The sequence below is a fragment of the Nannospalax galili genome, unplaced genomic scaffold, assembly GCF_000622305.1.
Source record: "Nannospalax galili isolate Female #2095 unplaced genomic scaffold, S.galili_v1.0 scaffold8, whole genome shotgun sequence".
Taxonomy (NCBI): domain Eukaryota; kingdom Metazoa; phylum Chordata; class Mammalia; order Rodentia; family Spalacidae; genus Nannospalax; species Nannospalax galili.
In genome coordinates, this window is record NW_008358318.1 from 1,625,440 (window position 1) to 1,641,061 (window position 15,622).

The window sequence follows — 15,622 nt, forward strand, 5'->3', positions numbered from 1 at the left end:
CGAACCCTATTGCCAGAGAAGTCCTAGTCCTTCCAGCTCTGAGGAGCTTGGCCTTGATTCCAGATGAGATAGATAGTACCCTGGATGTGCCACCCCAGGACCAGTGATCTCACTGTATATGGTGACCAGAGCCAGATTTTCCTTTCTTGGGGACATGCTGCAGAGTGTGGGGCAGTGGAGAATAGAAGACAGGAGGGTCCACGTGCTATGTGGGAAAGGCAGTCGGGGACACTGGGCAGGATACTCCCCAATGCTGGCTGTCCAGGACGTGATAGGTGTTAGATTTCATTGGCCTCCAGAGATGCAGGAAACTCAGTAGGCCTCTCTCTGTGCCTGGGTCTGGTCCTCCACCTTGGTGCGGGGTGGGGGTGTCCCAGGATAGACCACTTTGTATGCCACAGGTCAGCCTGAGGATGGACAGACAGTGAACTATTGTTGGACAGGTATAGGCCTTTGGTAGTGGGGTATGTAATAAATCCACAGGGGCCTGACCCTAGATTGCTTATGGCCATTAATTGGAGGGATTCTGGGCAGGTAGGCAGAGCAGAAAGAGGGGAAAGACCAACATGATTTTCGTCTAGCTGTCGCCAGGCCCATCATCCTCAGTGTCTCCTATGCAGCCTCACTCCTCTATGGACCTTCTTCACCAGATCTGTTTCTCCCTGACATACTTGTTAGCTGTCATAATGTCCCTAATTCACCTGTCAGCCAAGCTCCTGGCAAACCCTCCCCCACCCCCTCAGTGAGTGGACTCTGTGGGGTCCAGGTCTCTTTGGTTAGGGTAAGAGTGCATAGGCCATGAGAGCTTGCCTTGATTGAGGTTTTTGGTGCCCTGCCTTAGGGTGCACGAGCTGGAAGAGATGGTGAAGGATCAGGAAACCACGGCGGAGCAGGCACTGGAGGAGGAGGCCCGGCGACACCGGGAGGTCTACAGCAAGCTGGAGCGGGAGAAGAACACCGAGCTGGAACTACTCAACACCAGGTGGGCACCTAGGTCTTCTGCCTGTGCTCCTCCATGCCCTTCTGTGCCCCTCCATACCCCCTCTGCCCTGGCAGCCCTGGGCAGGTGCCAGCCCCAGGTATTTTTGGTAAAGCCTGAGCCTCCCATTCTAACATTTCTTTTTTTAGAAAAAAAATTATTTTATGTGTATGAGTGTATTGCCTGCATGTAAGTGCACCTGTGTCGTGCAATGTCTGTGGAGGTCAGAAGAAGGTGTCAGATTCTCCTGGAACTGGAATTATAGATTGTTATTTGCTGCCATGTGGGTGCTAGGAATCGAACCCAGGACCTCTGTAAGAACAGCCAGTGCTCTTAACCACTGAGTCATCCCTCCAAACCTCCCTCCCCACATTCTAACATTTCTTCTTCTAATGCCTTAGCCATGTTCTTCAGGGAGCAGGCAAAAGAATGTTCACAGTAGCTCCTTTCTCATTAGGCAGAGAAAACAACCGGATGTCTTATAAGTGAGGGGTTTTAGAGGCAGGGTCTGATATCCAAGCTTGGAGCTCCCCCTGCTGTCGGATCCTCCCCTGAATTTGAACATGGCTGAGTTGAACCAAGAGCCCTGGACTTAGGGAAATAGAAAATCAAGTCCCCAGGCTTTGTGGGCTTCTATTTCTTGGCGGTATGGGTGGCTTCCTTGCTGGAACCCAAGCCAGGGGCATGAGGAGCAACACCGGCTAGTCACCATTGGCTTTGTCACTTACTATGTAATCTTCTCTCTTCTGTCCTCTGCCTGTCTCCCCCCACGGAGCTTGTGCACAGGGCATACTGTGATGAGGCTGTGATGCTGTGACAGAGCAGGCACTTTCCTGATACTCCTGGGGCCCCAAACATCTCAGCTAAGCCCAGCTTGGGCAGGGGAGGGATTGCTGAGGAAGGGCTGGGCTAGGCAGGGAATGGGTGACTGTTACCTCAATGCAGTTTGATAAAGAGACCTCCAGGCTGTCCAGTGCCTGAAACGTACTGTCCCTGTCTTGTCCCACATCCCCACTCACCATTTGTCACAGGGATGCATGTTAAATTTGAACTGGTGCTCTGGAGGTTCCTATTTGTATATGGCTCTAGGGCTGGTGTCTTCTTACAGAGGATTGCTTACTCTACCTCTTTGACAACTCCCAAGAGAGGTGGCTGGGACCAGAGAGGTAGAGGAAGGAAAGACGGTATGAGCAGGGTCTGAGGCAGCAACACAAAAAGCCAGGTTCTGGGAGTAAGCTCCTAACTACTGCCCTTCACAACTCCAGGAGGCGCTGTGCATGGAGGAGGCCTGGATGGTGCTCCCAGTCATCAGCATACTTCCTTCCTCAACTCCTCTTCCAGTTCCAGGCCACAAATTTCTCTCTGGCTTTTGTCTGGGGACCTTTTTAGGGTGCCCCAGGACAGCAGCAAGGCCAAGAATCCTCCCTCCAGCATGGTGCAGTGGCCTGGGATGAGGGTGCTGCAAAATTCAGTGCCCAGACATAGTTGTGCACAGTTCCCACAGCCTATCTCCCCCACCTATAAAACCACCTGAGTGCTGGCCTATGGCCCCCTCTGGATCACTGGGGGGCAGCTCTCTGTAAACACTCCATAGAGGAATATTGCCTTGAGTACTACAGTGAACACTCAGAGAGGCATCCTGGACAAGGGCGGGGGATAAAGAAGAGAAATGAATGCAGTCATAGCTGCAGATCCATCATTGGAGCCTCAGTCACACCAGCCACAGAGGACCACTGCTCTTGCTTCCTTGTTTCATGAAGAGTCCATGCAAAGAGTCTAAAGTTCTTTTTATGTGTGCACGTGTGTGAAGGTCAGATTTCAGAATTTTTTAGATTTTGGGAAATATGTTTAACATACACATGTCTTGGGGATAGGACTCTAAACATGAAATGCGTTTGTTTCAAAACTAGCTTGTAGGGCTGGGAAGATGACTCAGTGGGTAAACAGCTTGCCACACAAGCATGAGGACCTGAGTTAGAATCCCCAGAACCCATGTAAAACCAGACGAAGTGGTGTGCTTCTATAGTCCCAGTGTTCCTGTGTCAAGAAGAGAGGCAGACATAGGAGAATCCTGCAAGGTTGAGAGGCATCTAGCCTGGCAAAAATAGTAAGAGATCCTGTCTTGGGGTGGAAGGACAGGATCAGCAAACATCCAAGATTGTCCTCTGACCTTCACATCTGCACCGTGGTACTTGTACACCTGCACACACATCATACATACAAAAAAAAGTTTAAATATCCTATAGCTTGAAGGCAATTTTGTATATTTTAATTTTGCACACAAAACAGTTTCATGATAATACGGGATTTTGGTTTGTGGCAGCATGTCATTACTTAAAAAATGTTGGATTTTGGAACATTTGGTTTTTTGGATTAGGAATGCTCAGCCCATTTTCATTCTTGTCTCTAATCTCTTGTATTTTCTTTCTTCTGGGAAGCAGAGGGTCACTGTAGGTTACTATTCTCTGTAAAGTGATTTTCAATCCACATTCCTCAAGTCTCCATCCTCTTTCCTTCCCCAGGGTGCAGCAGTTAGAAGAAGAAAACACTGATCTGAGAACAACAGTGACTCGGCTCAAGTCACAAACAGAGAAGCTGGATGAGGTGAGCAGCCCTTCAAGGAGCCAAGTGTAGAGGTGATGATGGTCACCAGGCTTTTAGCTTGTACTTTCTGGAATTTTAAAGATTTCCCTACTGAAAAAAGAAAAAGTACTGGGATATGGTAGCACACGCCTGTAATCCTGGCACTCAGAGGTGGAAGCAGATGGATCAAGAGTTCAAAGTCAACTTCCGCTGCATAGTGAGATCAAGGCCAAGCTGGATATATAACACTTTGTCTTAAAAGCAAACAAAAATATTTTTTATTAATAAAAAAGGAAAAAATTGTGAATGTCTTTTGTTTCTGAATTTCCCAGTTTTCTATGGTGAAAACATAATATACAGTATGTATTTCTTATATTATGGGATTCTTAGAGGACAAGGTTAGTATCTGTTTGGGCTAACAGCTTCTGCCTGACACCACTGAAGGGCCTCGGCGATCTGAGGTGTTCCCTGCTGTGGTTCTAGAATGATTTGGGATCTGGCTGTTTGTTTAAGCCCTATCTCAAGAGGACTCTGCCCTGGAGTGGGGCGGGGGGGACTGGTCTGCCTGCCCATTTGCCATACAAAGGTCCTCTTAGAGTATGAGACCCCTTCCTCAAAAAGCTTGCCCTGACCCGGTCTGCCTGGCTCCAGGAGCGGCAACGCATGTCTGACAGGCTGGAGGACACTAGTCTGCGGCTCAAGGATGAGATGGATCTGTATAAGCGCATGATGGACAAGCTGCGACAGAACCGCCTTGAGTTCCAGAAGGAACGGGAGGCAACGCAGGAGGTAGGTTTCTACCCAGGGGCCCTAGGGCTTCCCTCAGTGGCCTTGCTGCTGTCAACTGGCCTCTGTTCCTCTACAGCTTATCGAAGACTTGCGGAAGGAGCTGGAGCACCTGCAGATGTATAAGCTGGACTGCGAGCGGCCAGGCAGAGGCCGCAGCGCGTCATCCGGCCTCGGCGAGTTCAATGCCAGAGCCCGTGAGGTAGAACTTGAACATGAGGTCAAGCGTTTAAAGCAGGTAGGCCCCAGAGCCACTGCCCAGTGACTTCGGTGAGGTGGCTGGGTCAACTGTGTGGGCTCCTGGGTAGAGGCCTGCCACCTCCTCTTTGCTCCCCTCAGCAACCTGATCACTAGGGCTGGCCTTCCCATCTCATGCTCCTTGCTTGGGACAAGCAGCTTTGCTCTGGTTATGTCCAGTGGTTCTTGGGCTCTTTCCTTTGTGTCCATAAAGAGAAAGAGGCCCCTGTCCTGTCCCAAGTGTTTAGGGTGAGGGTACCATTCCTAGCTACAGACACACTGGTTGGTTTGGGTCCTCTGGGGAAAGGGCCCTGAGTCTGAGAGTCTACTTCCCATCGTTCCCCATAGCTCCCTTTGTTGGAGACCAGCCTGGGTTGGGCATGGGATCTGGAAGGGGTGGTAGCCTAGGAAGGGAGTGATACCTCAGCTCAGGCCACACCAGAGTTCATTCACCCAGGCAGAAGTCTTGGTAGCCATCTCCTGCAGTGGTTCTAAGCCAGCTCTTCCACGTACCCAGGAAGAGTTCCCAGGTCCCTGGGGTGAGCCATAGGCACTAGTAGGCGAGAACTGGAGGGGGAGCTATAGTGTCAACTATCTTCCTGGGCCAGGAGGGTACTTGAAACAGCTCCTACTGAGCAAGTTCCAGAACCTGGCTATAGGAGGAGCCAGAAAGTCAGCCCACTTTCTGGAGCCAGAGATTCCAGAACAGCAAACTCAAGGACAGAAGCAGACTGAGCTATCCGTAGGCAGTGCTTTCCATAGGACCCTAGGGAAGAAGGGTGCTTAGCTAGGCCCCATCTGCAAACCTACTTGTTCCAAGCAGGTTGTAACATCCCTTCCAACTAAGGACTGGTATGATACACCCCTGGACCAGGCTGTAGTTTTCCTACCACTAAGGCCCAGCAAATGCCATATCACAGGCCTTCTGACCTGGCAGTGACACGAAGGATGCCCATGGTCATGAGGCAGATGAGGAGAGGGGTTTTCCAGTGGGCTCTGGCTGCTTCCCAGAGTCAGGTTGCCTTTGTTCTGTCTTTGCAGGAGAATCATAAGCTGCGGGATCAGAATGATGACTTGAATGGGCAGATCCTAAGCCTCAGCCTCTATGAAGCAAAGAACCTCTTTGCCACCCAAACCAAAGCCCAGTCTCTGGCTGCAGAAATTGACACAGCATCTCGAGATGAGGTAGCCCTGTCCCCTTGGTCTTGCGCTCTCATATTGGTACCTGGTCTCCATTCTGTGAATCCTACCCCACCCTCCATTTGCTGGGACCCTAAACCCCAGGCTGTATAGGACTCAAAAGGGAGGCTGAGGCCTGGCCCTAATGGTCCCCCACTTACCATTACCACAGTGACAGTAGATCTGAGCAGAAAGGTGGCACAGGGTAGGAGCTCAGCTCTATTTCCTCCTGAAAGGGGTCATGGGCTCAGTCAGGTCATAGTAGAGCTTGAATTGAAGTGCCTCCTGGGGCATTCCCCAGATAGAGACCAGTTTAGGGGTACTCTGCTGCCCAGGCAGAGGACAGGGGGCCAACTGTTTTTTGTTTGTTTGTTTGTTTGTTTGTTTGTTTTTTGAGACAGGGTCTTCCTGTATCCCCAACTGGTCTGAAACTCACTATGTAGACCAGGCTGGCCTGAGATCCACCCGCCTCTGCTTCCCTAGTGCTGGGGTTAAAGGCATGCGCCGCCACAGCCGATAACATTTATTTCTTACGTACCTGTCTTCACTTGGCCTCAGCTCAGAGTTTTAGAAATACTTTCCTATTATACATAGATATCACAAGCTACCCTAACGGCAGAGGGAGAAGGGCCCAACTTCCCAACACTGCAGCCCTCTTTCTACCACAAATACCAAAATACCCCACTGCTTTTTTTATGTGAACCCGAGACCCCATGTCACTTGAGACCCCTTGCCTCTACCTGAGACTGAGCTAAGGGCCGACCTTTGACCTCAAGGAGCTGTAGGGGAGCAGACACCCCTCTAAGGTTGAAGCAGCAGTTCAACTCCACCTAAAGGTCACAGTAAGAATCGCTGGATAAGCCAGGCGTGGTGGCACATGCCTATAGTCCCAACCCTTGGGAGGCAGAGGCATGCGGATCTCTATGAATTCAAGGCCAACCTGGTCTATATAGTGAGCTCCAGGCCAGCTGGGGCTACAGGGAGACCCTGTTTCAAAAAGACTGAAAAAAAAAACCAAAAACAACCAAAAAACCCCAAACAAAAAACCAACAAGGAGTTGCTAGATAAGGCAGGACTGGGGTAAGGAGGGACGATTCCAGGCAGAGGAAAACCTGGCAGCCCTGGGCATCTTCTGGACCCAGGGGACTGTACACGTCAGCCCGGATTATAAGTGCATCCGGCCAGTGTTCCCAGCCTTTATGAAAGTTCCTTACTCTGGACCCCTCCATAGGTCAATGGCATTGCCTTAGACTCTAGCCCCAGCCTCCAAGTGTTCAGACTTGTCTGGGGCCCACTTTGCCCAGGGTCACCTGGGCCTCTGTCATTGGTCACTGGACCAGTCTCTGATCCTCCTTTACCATTCTTTTCAGCTAATGGAAGCTTTAAAGGAGCAAGAGGAAATCAACTTTCGACTGAGGCAGTACATGGACAAGATTATCCTGGCCATCTTGGATCACAACCCCTCCATCCTGGAGATCAAACACTGAGACAGGGCTGACTGCAGAGCAGCCTCAGGATCTGAGACCTAGGGGAGGCCTGCCTGAGGATGAGGATGCAAGCAGGGCCCCATACTCACTCTGTAAATGTACCTTTGATTACCCTGTGTGTGTGCTATGTGCTGGTATATATGTGGGAGACTGCACACACGTGTGAGGGGTGAGCTTGGGGCCATGGCTTGGGTGACAGCCCCACAGTGAGCTGTGCGTGCACTTTGCATCCCCTTTGTGAGGGGCAGAGGGGACTGGATGTAGAGGGGGCATGGTCTGCTCTCAGGAATTACTGTAATAGCAAAGACTGGAAGCTTGCATTTCAGATACTGGATGAAATGATTCTACCTCTGTGGAAAATGACTAGAAGATGCTCTCAGGAGATGGCTTCCTTCCCCTTCCTCCTAGTAGTGGAAGCGAAACTGTGATGTTTTCCAGAGTTTGGTATCCTGGCCAGCCTCTTTGGCTACCTTTCAAGCCCAGGTTTTTTAAGCTCAAAGAGGAGGAAGAGGTATCGGGGGGAGCAGGGACCCCTGTGGGCAGCCCTCTGGAGTGCAGGTAAAAAGGGGTCCAGTGGACTTGGGTTTTCAGAGTGGCTAGCGTGGACTGTCATGAGTTGGGCCAGATTTGTAGTTTTTGTGCCCTTCCCAGCCCTGCTTGCCTACCTCCCCTTTCTGGTTTGGCTTTGTTTGTTTTGAAGACAAATAAGTGGCATTCACTTGGGGGCCAAGAAGAATATTGCAGTGGTACTCAAGGCAAGTGGGGACATTGGGCACCAAAGAAATGATCTGGGAAAAGCATGGTTCCCATGGCTGCTGTTTAACATGTGCATAGACCATCATGGCCCCTGCCTGGGCTCCACACAGCTTGGTGAGGGCAGGCCTTGGGAAGAATTTCCAAATCCCAGTTTGGAATCTGCTGGGGAGGTAGGTAGGCCCCTTCTTAGCTGCTTTTAGACACACACCTGAATCTAGTCCCATCTAGAGAGCAGACACTGCACGGGTGCGAGTACTAGTGGGGAACACTGGGAGGCGGGGACCTCAGTCTTCCATCTTACGGACGTGTGGTGGCAGTTCACCCCACAAGGTTTTTTTTAATGTGATTTTTTTTTTGTAGGCATCAGGGAGTAGACATAGTACTTTGAGTTTTCCATTTTAGATCAATTTTATACAGCTTGTGATTCATTTCCTTACCCAAATCTGTAAACGCATATGGTCTTAGGCTTTCCCCTCAGTTTTTCTTCAGCACATCTCATGTGAAAAGGAAGGTTTGGGCATGTTGGGGAGACACAGGGAGAAGTATGAGCAAGAGAGGAAGGGCAGTGGGGTAAAGTGGGGATCGAGGGACCTGAGTGCATGTCCTGCTTGCAAAGGCAGGGCTCTGACTACCTTCATTCCATGGAGTCCAGTCTCTCTCCTTGGCTTTTGTGATTCTTTTTATTTCTATGTATGGGCTTTGTGTCATGCTGCAGGCGTGGGATTGCCCTGGCCTGCCTGGGATGAGCCATATCAGGGAGATGGGTGAGGGGGTCTGTGGGAGACTTGGCTCTCTGTATACAGGCCTCCACGTATGTCCCCCAGGGTCTAGGAAGATGCTAGGCAGAGAAAGACGGATAGGTGGGGAGTCTGAGGATTTTTCAGTGTGAAGGGAAAATAAATCATGGCTTGAGGCTAGTCTAGGTGTCATGCTGAAGGAACACCACAAAGGTCAGCTGAGTCTGAGTGCTGGTCTATGGGGGCTGCTCCAGGGTCAAGAATTCTGTATTTAAAATAATATGGGGGTCCCCAGTTTCACTGGTACAGATTTCCAGAGAAAGCCATGGATGCTATAGTTTCAAAGTTATGGTGAGGGGAAGGAATTTCTGCCAGGGCAACAGGCAGGAAAGGCTGTCGGGCCACAGATTGCTAGAAGAACAGACTCCCTGAAGAAATGCTGTTTGGTCCCTGTGAACCTGGACCACTGACAGGCCTCTGGAAGAGAGACCTCTAAATGAGGGACGGACTTCCATGTAGCACACACCTCAATCTAACTCCAACCTTACTTTCCTCGGGGTCATACACTGTAGCTCAAGCTGGCCTGGAACTCACTAGCCCAAGCTGTCCTCAAACTCAAGACAATCTTGTCTCAACCTGAGCCATCACACCCAGCTCGTTTTTAAAATGATGTTCCAGGCTTGAAAGCTCTTTGATGTAGTTCCAACTCCACATCACCTGTGAGCAGGTTCCAGAGCTTTCCTTGTTTGGGAGATAACCTGCCCTCCGTATCTGCTGCCTCTCTGGCTCATTTTCAGGTTGTGAGTTCTGCCCAGACTTCCTCATGTGGTAGACATGGTGCTCAGATTTGAATTTCAGATAAGTGTTTCTTAACTTTCACTATCACTATGTTCCATGCCATACTTGATGTTTAAAATAGCAAGCCTTTAAAAATTCTGATCCTCACATGTTCTAACATTAAGTTACAGGTGTGGCCCAGGCCTTGGAATGTTTTAAGAATGCCCTGGGTGATCCTAGTTTAGTTGGATAGCCTGTGGGGGGAGGGAGGAGTTTGCCAAACCTGGCAACCCCACCATGGAGGGATCAGCAGTAATTTGCCAAGGGAGGTAAGAGTGGGTTGGGGGCCATGTACAGGATGAAATTTTTACATGGCACTGAGCTGTCCTTGCATCCCATTGGAAGCCAAACACTATCAGCTAATGTTTGCTTGTTTTTAGCTTTGGCCAGGTTTTATTTAAACTGGTGGCTTTCATTAAACTCTTCAGAGAATTTTTTTTTTTTTAATTTCTGACATAAGTAAAAGTGCAAGCAGAGCTCAAGATCCAACCAAAACAGCAGGGCCTGAGATTGGTTTACCCTTTTGGCTGAGCACTGGTGGCGTCTTGGGAGGTTTTTGAACATTCTGATGACAGAGGGCTGGGGATGTAGTCCAGTGGTAGAGAGCCTAGCATGTGCCAGGCTCTTAGGTTCTGTCCCTGGCACTATGAAAAAAAACGGATGACAGGACTAACCTTGAGTTTGTTTCTTAATTGGTAGGGCAGGGTTAATGTGGCACCTGCATGTTTAAAGGTCTTGTTCCAGGTGCTAGCTCATGCACAGCGGAAGGTCAAGACCTCTTGTCCTAGAAGACTGTTGGCTGAGGTAGAGAAAACGCATGAAGTGGTTGCTGAGGTTGAGCAGGGCTAAAGAAGCATGCCCTGGGCTGAGATGATGACTTCAGGTGATGATGTCACTGAACAGTCCTCACCCCAGAGTGGGAGGCCAGCTGCTCTCACCAGTTAGAGGTCTGCATCCCTGAATGGATCTCTGCCTGGTGCCCCTAGAGTCACAGACATATGCCAGGTTACACTGGGCACAGGTCCATTGCAAAGTGGGGACAAGTAAATGGGAACTGTCTCTTGAAAGCACCCTCAGAGGCGGCAGCCACCTGGCTTCGTGGTTTTTGCCCATTTTCTGACTGGACTAGTCAAAAAATCCCGTTGCCTTTCCATTAAGTGCCAAATCAGCACCCAGCTGTGTGGAGACCCAACGTGCTGGTCGGACGGCTTGTCCAAATTGTGGCCCATCCTGGTTCTGATGGTTCAGGGGGTGCTAGTGCGCATAGAGGCTCTTTATTTCAAAGCCTGCAGTGAGGCCTGAGGGGAATCAAGAGAAATTCACTCTTCTAGATATGTTAATGGGAAAGTTTGGATCACTGTGGTCACCGTGCCAAGGGAGTGGTTTCGACAGCCTGGCAGATTCCCTAATGTGTCGTGTCTGTAGAGGTCCAGGTCCAGGTGAGAAGCCCATTGCTGCCTTCTGCCCAATCTTTGCTCCCAGATCTCCCATTGGGGTTCGAGGACTCCCCTCTAGGATGGCTCTTCAGGCTGATATGACTGAGGTGTGCTCCCATAGGAGCCTCAAGTTAGAGTGCTCAAATCCTTACAGGAGCTGGATTTCCACTTGGCCTTGATGTTCCCACCCTGAAGGCTCTGCTTCCTCTTTCCATTGTGACTGTAATGTTAGGGTTTTCTGCCCCAGAGGCATCAGCTGGGGATGGCACCCCAGGCCACCTCCCCTGCAGGTCTGGTGGCCCTGTCCCCTGCTGGGTCCATCTGCTTTGCTGTGCTGCACAGGCTGTTTTTGTCTGCATGGTTTTGGGGTCTTTGTCCTTGTGCCTTTACTTCCCTATCAGCCCCACACAGGATTCTCTGCCCCCTTTTCTACACCCCTTCTTCCCTGTTCCATGTGTACTCAGTGTGTAGCCACGTGTACCCATGATCAGGCCCTGCTTCCCCATGGCTCCCCCAGCCTATTAGACTTGGTAACTGTACAGGATCTTCTGTCATAGTCTTAAGCATGGGGGCCACTTAGCCCCCCATCTACCTGCAGCTAGTTTAGAAGCCTTGTATCCCGCACAAGGGTAGCTTTGTGCAGAGCAACTTCTCCCACAAACCTCTTCTGTGTAATGTGGATATTTATAGAAGACAGCATATCTTTAACCTAGGGTACTGGCCCTGCCCTAGCAGGGAGGTCCCAGGTCTGCACAGCCATGTGTATGCCTCTTCCACTGGAGGAAGCCCTGGCCGTGTGGTTCCCTGCGCTTGGCATCATGCCTGGGTTTAGGGCCATTATATCTGGTATCTTGAATGCAGCAGACCCTCCATGTGGGCTGAAAGAAGTCACTTTGCTACTGTCCCTGCCTGCACCACCTGCTCAGTCCTTTCTTGTCTGCTGAAGGTGCTCAGACCAGAGTGCCATTAAACACCAGACTGATGTGATGTTGGGACCTGGATGGGACAGTGTGTGCTGAGGACTCTCAGCATGTTGGCTCCCACCTTCAGCTCTGCCTGCACTGGGGCTGGGCCCTGGCCTCCTGTGGCCCAGTGGAAGAAACTGCAGGTGTGAGCTCAGGCCCAAGGGTTTGTCAGGTTGGTTCTGACTCCAGGGATTCCATCGGGAGCTTTGCCCCAGAAGCCGGTAATTGCAGATGGCATTCCCTTTAGAGTTGAGATGAGACTTCCACTTTCAGGCCCCAGAGAGGGAAGAGTGGGGTGAGTCCCAGGTCCTGAGCTGTTTGCCTCCAGCCTGATCTCTCCAAAAAGAAACAGGCTCTCGGCAGTGGGCGCCTTCCAAGGAACTGTAATGTACAGACTACGGTGTAAATAAACAGTTGGCTTTTTGTGCCTGACTTGTGTGAACGTCTGTGGCTTCGGAGGATGCGTGGGGTGGGAAGGAAATGGAGGGAGGGAGGAAGGCAGGCTTAGGTCCTCATCCTGGGCACATGGTGACATTTTCCTTAAGAAGAGCAGACTCCGCACTACAATAACTGAGGTGGCTAGTGCTGCCACCTAGGGGAAGGGCAAAGCAGGCTCACGTCCAATCCTAGCCTGTTTTCTCTTAGAGAAGTGGATCTCTGAAGCCCCTGTGCCGCCCCCATTCTGGCCTCAGAGCTGTGACTGAAAACTTTGTTCTGAAACCATGTTTTTTCTAGGCCTGATGAGGCTCCTGGATCATGTTTCTCCCATGTCATCCACTGTGGCCCTCTGAGTCACAGGCGCACCATTTCCACTTCAGCTGGATTCACCTGCCTAAACTATGTCCTGAATTACCATGGCAGCCCCGGGTTGTGTGGCCCAAACCCCCAGATTTCTGCCATTTCCTGCCTATTTTATTCGGAGCCTCCAGCATGAAAGGTAATTACAGGTGACCCAAGCCAGGTGTTGGCTCATCTCCAAAAGGCCCGGTGTTATGGGTTCTCTGGGGTTGGCAACAGCTTCCCACTGGACAGGTGTATCTGCCTCCTGGGCTCACAGGCCCAGTTTGCATCTCTAGTGCTGTGATAAAATACTGACCAAAACCAACTTTAGGAGGAAAGGGTTTATAGTGTCTTACATTTCCAAGTGGTAGTCCTTCACTGAGGGAAGTCAGGGCAGGAAACTGGAAGCAGGAACCGAAGTGGAGACCACAGAGGAACGCTACTAACTGGCTTGTTTCCTCTGGCTCGCTCCACTACTCCTGTGATACAACCCAGGCCAGGCTACTCAGAGATGACCCCACCCTCAGTGGGCTGGGACCTCCTACATCAATTAGCAATCAAGAAAGTGCCCCCACAGACATGTTCACAGGCCAATCTGATGGAGGAAATTTCTCATTTGAGGTTCCTTCTTCCCAGGTGTCAGGTTTGTATCAAATTAACAATCATCAAATGCAGAGTTGGAGGCTCTGCACCTCTTCTCTCCCTCCTCACTGTATTCTTTCCTTATCATTTAGGGCCTCCAGATTGACAATACTGAATAACCCAGTAAAGTGAATTTGAATTTAAATTTGAACTCAGATAATCCAGTGAGCCTTTTTTAACTTGATTACACATCTGCAAGGATGCAAATAAGGTTCAACATTAAACATTAGGACTTAAACAATCTGTTTTGGGAAATGCAATTCACAACCCCGGATGAAGGAAGGAGTTGCATCACCTCCATATGGTGCTGGCAAAAACAACAGCAGCAGCGACAACAAAAACCAATAAAAAACATTTCACTATCAGATCCCATCAATTCACTGGGCTATGGATTACAGGGCTTTTTGCATCTGCCTTATCCAGGCTCAAGCCTCTTGAGTTGTTAAAAAAAATATATCTCCACGTATGTAAATCAACCAGATCTGTGCACATGTGCTTACCAAGCACAGGATTTGGTACAGACAAAACTTCAAGCTCCTGGAAGTCCCGGGTTCTGGGGGAAGGGGAAAGACAACTGACTGCCAGAGTGATAGTGGCACCAAAGTCTAGGGGATTTGATTTGGGAGCAGGGGGAACAGCCAGGTCAAAGGTTAGGGATGGCTTTCTAGAGGAAGGGACTACTTACTCAGCAGAGTCCCAAAGGACTGTAGTCTTGGAGCAGATAAAGTACAACCCCTTAGGGTTCGTGGGTGGGAAGACAGAAAGGTAGATGTGGGGAAGGCTGAGCTGGCCTCGTGGTAGAGAACCTGGTGAGCCAAAGCAGATTCCTCTCCATCCACTGAGCAGACCCATCAGTGCTAACAAATGCCCAGCGAGGGGAGGTGCTGAGCTCATGAACAGTAAACCAGGCTTGCTCTCCACCCTCACCCACGGGGAGTATCCACAATGTGCAAGAGAGCCACTTAAGCCCAGACTGCACATCAGAATCACTCAGGATGAGTGGGTATGAGGTGGGCACTGGGATGTTTCTAAGGCCCCTGGGTGACTCCAGTGTGTAGTCTGAGGTGAGCAATGCTGATGTATAAGATGGGCACCTGGACTTACGAGGAGTCACAGGGGCGTCTCCTGAGACCTAGAAGAAAAGGTGGCGGCTGGCCAGGTAAGAGAGGTCAGAGAGGAGTGAGAGGGAACAGCCTGCACAGCGGCCTGGAGGTGGAAGGAGTTAGTAGACAGCAGCAGGATTTTAAGCCAGGAGTGGTCAGGTGGCGGCTGGCCAGGTAAGAGAGGTCAGAGAGGACTGAGAGGGAACAGCCTGCACAGTGGCCTGGAGGTGGAAGGAGTTAGTAGACAGCAGCAGGGTTTTAAGCCAGGAGTGGTCTGGTGGGACCTTGGGTAACCAGAACAGGAAGGTGGCTTGTGATGAATGATGAAGGCAGCCAGACTTGAGTCTTGTCTTAGTGACTTGGAACACCCTTTCAAGAATACCTCAGACTAGAAGGCTGGAATGATAGAGACATGTTTTATAGTTATGGAGGTTAGAGGTTTAAAGTTAAGGTTCTGGGGCTGGAGAGATGGCTCAGCGGTTAAGAACACTGGTTGTTCTTGCAGAAGACCTGGGTTCAAATCCCAGCCCCCACATGGCAGCTAACAACTGTCCATAATTCCAGTCCCAGGGGCTCCAACAGCCTCTTCTGACCTCCGCAGGTATTGCACGGCATGGGTGCACTTACCTACATGCAGGCAATACATGCATACACATAAAAATAGTAAATTTTTTTTGAAGTTAAAAAAAATAAAAAGTTAAAATTAAGGTTCCATCGGGGTTGGCTTCTGGCAAGGCCACTCCTCTGCTCACAGGGGACCACCTTCCCACTGTGTCCTTGCATGGCCTCTTCTCTGTGACTACAGAGACACAGCCATCCAGTGTTTCTCTTCTTCAAGGTCAAGTATTATTGGAGCAGGGCCCACCCTGTCACCTCAATTACCCCCCAAAAGTTTTATCTTCAAATATAGTCATGATGGGGGTGGGGTGCAGGGCTTCCATTTGTGTCTCAGAGAGGGCGGAGCACAATCAGGTCTATAAAGGTAGGATTATCTGCTCCTTTCTGGAAGTAGTAGGTCATTTGCCAAAGCATATGTGAAGGCCTAAATCGGTTCACTACCAATACACAGAATTTTTGGTTTTGCTTTTTTTTTTTTGAGACAGGGTCTCCCTGTA

The 15,622-nt window shown here is 50.2% G+C and overlaps 1 protein-coding gene across 3 annotated transcripts in view; it reads left to right on the forward strand.

Moving 5' to 3' along the window:
- The window catches only part of Rab11fip4 (RAB11 family interacting protein 4), a 117,989-nt gene extending 105,575 nt beyond the window's left edge, over positions 1-12,414 (forward strand). For 2 of the 3 annotated variants that reach the window (XM_029557906.1, XM_017795217.2), the window contains 6 exons: positions 842-982; positions 3,502-3,583; positions 4,214-4,351; positions 4,428-4,586; positions 5,627-5,770; positions 7,135-7,257. In XM_029557906.1, coding sequence (XP_029413766.1) covers positions 842-982; positions 3,502-3,583; positions 4,214-4,351; positions 4,428-4,586; positions 5,627-5,770; positions 7,135-7,251 — 781 coding nt within the window. In that variant the 3' untranslated portion in view covers positions 7,252-7,257. Of the gene's footprint in view, positions 1-841; positions 983-3,501; positions 3,584-4,213; positions 4,352-4,427; positions 4,587-5,626; positions 5,771-7,134 lie in introns of all 3 variants that reach the window. The other variant, XM_008821623.2, reaches the window with a different exon arrangement.
- Positions 12,415-15,622: the final 3,208 nt, after the last annotated feature.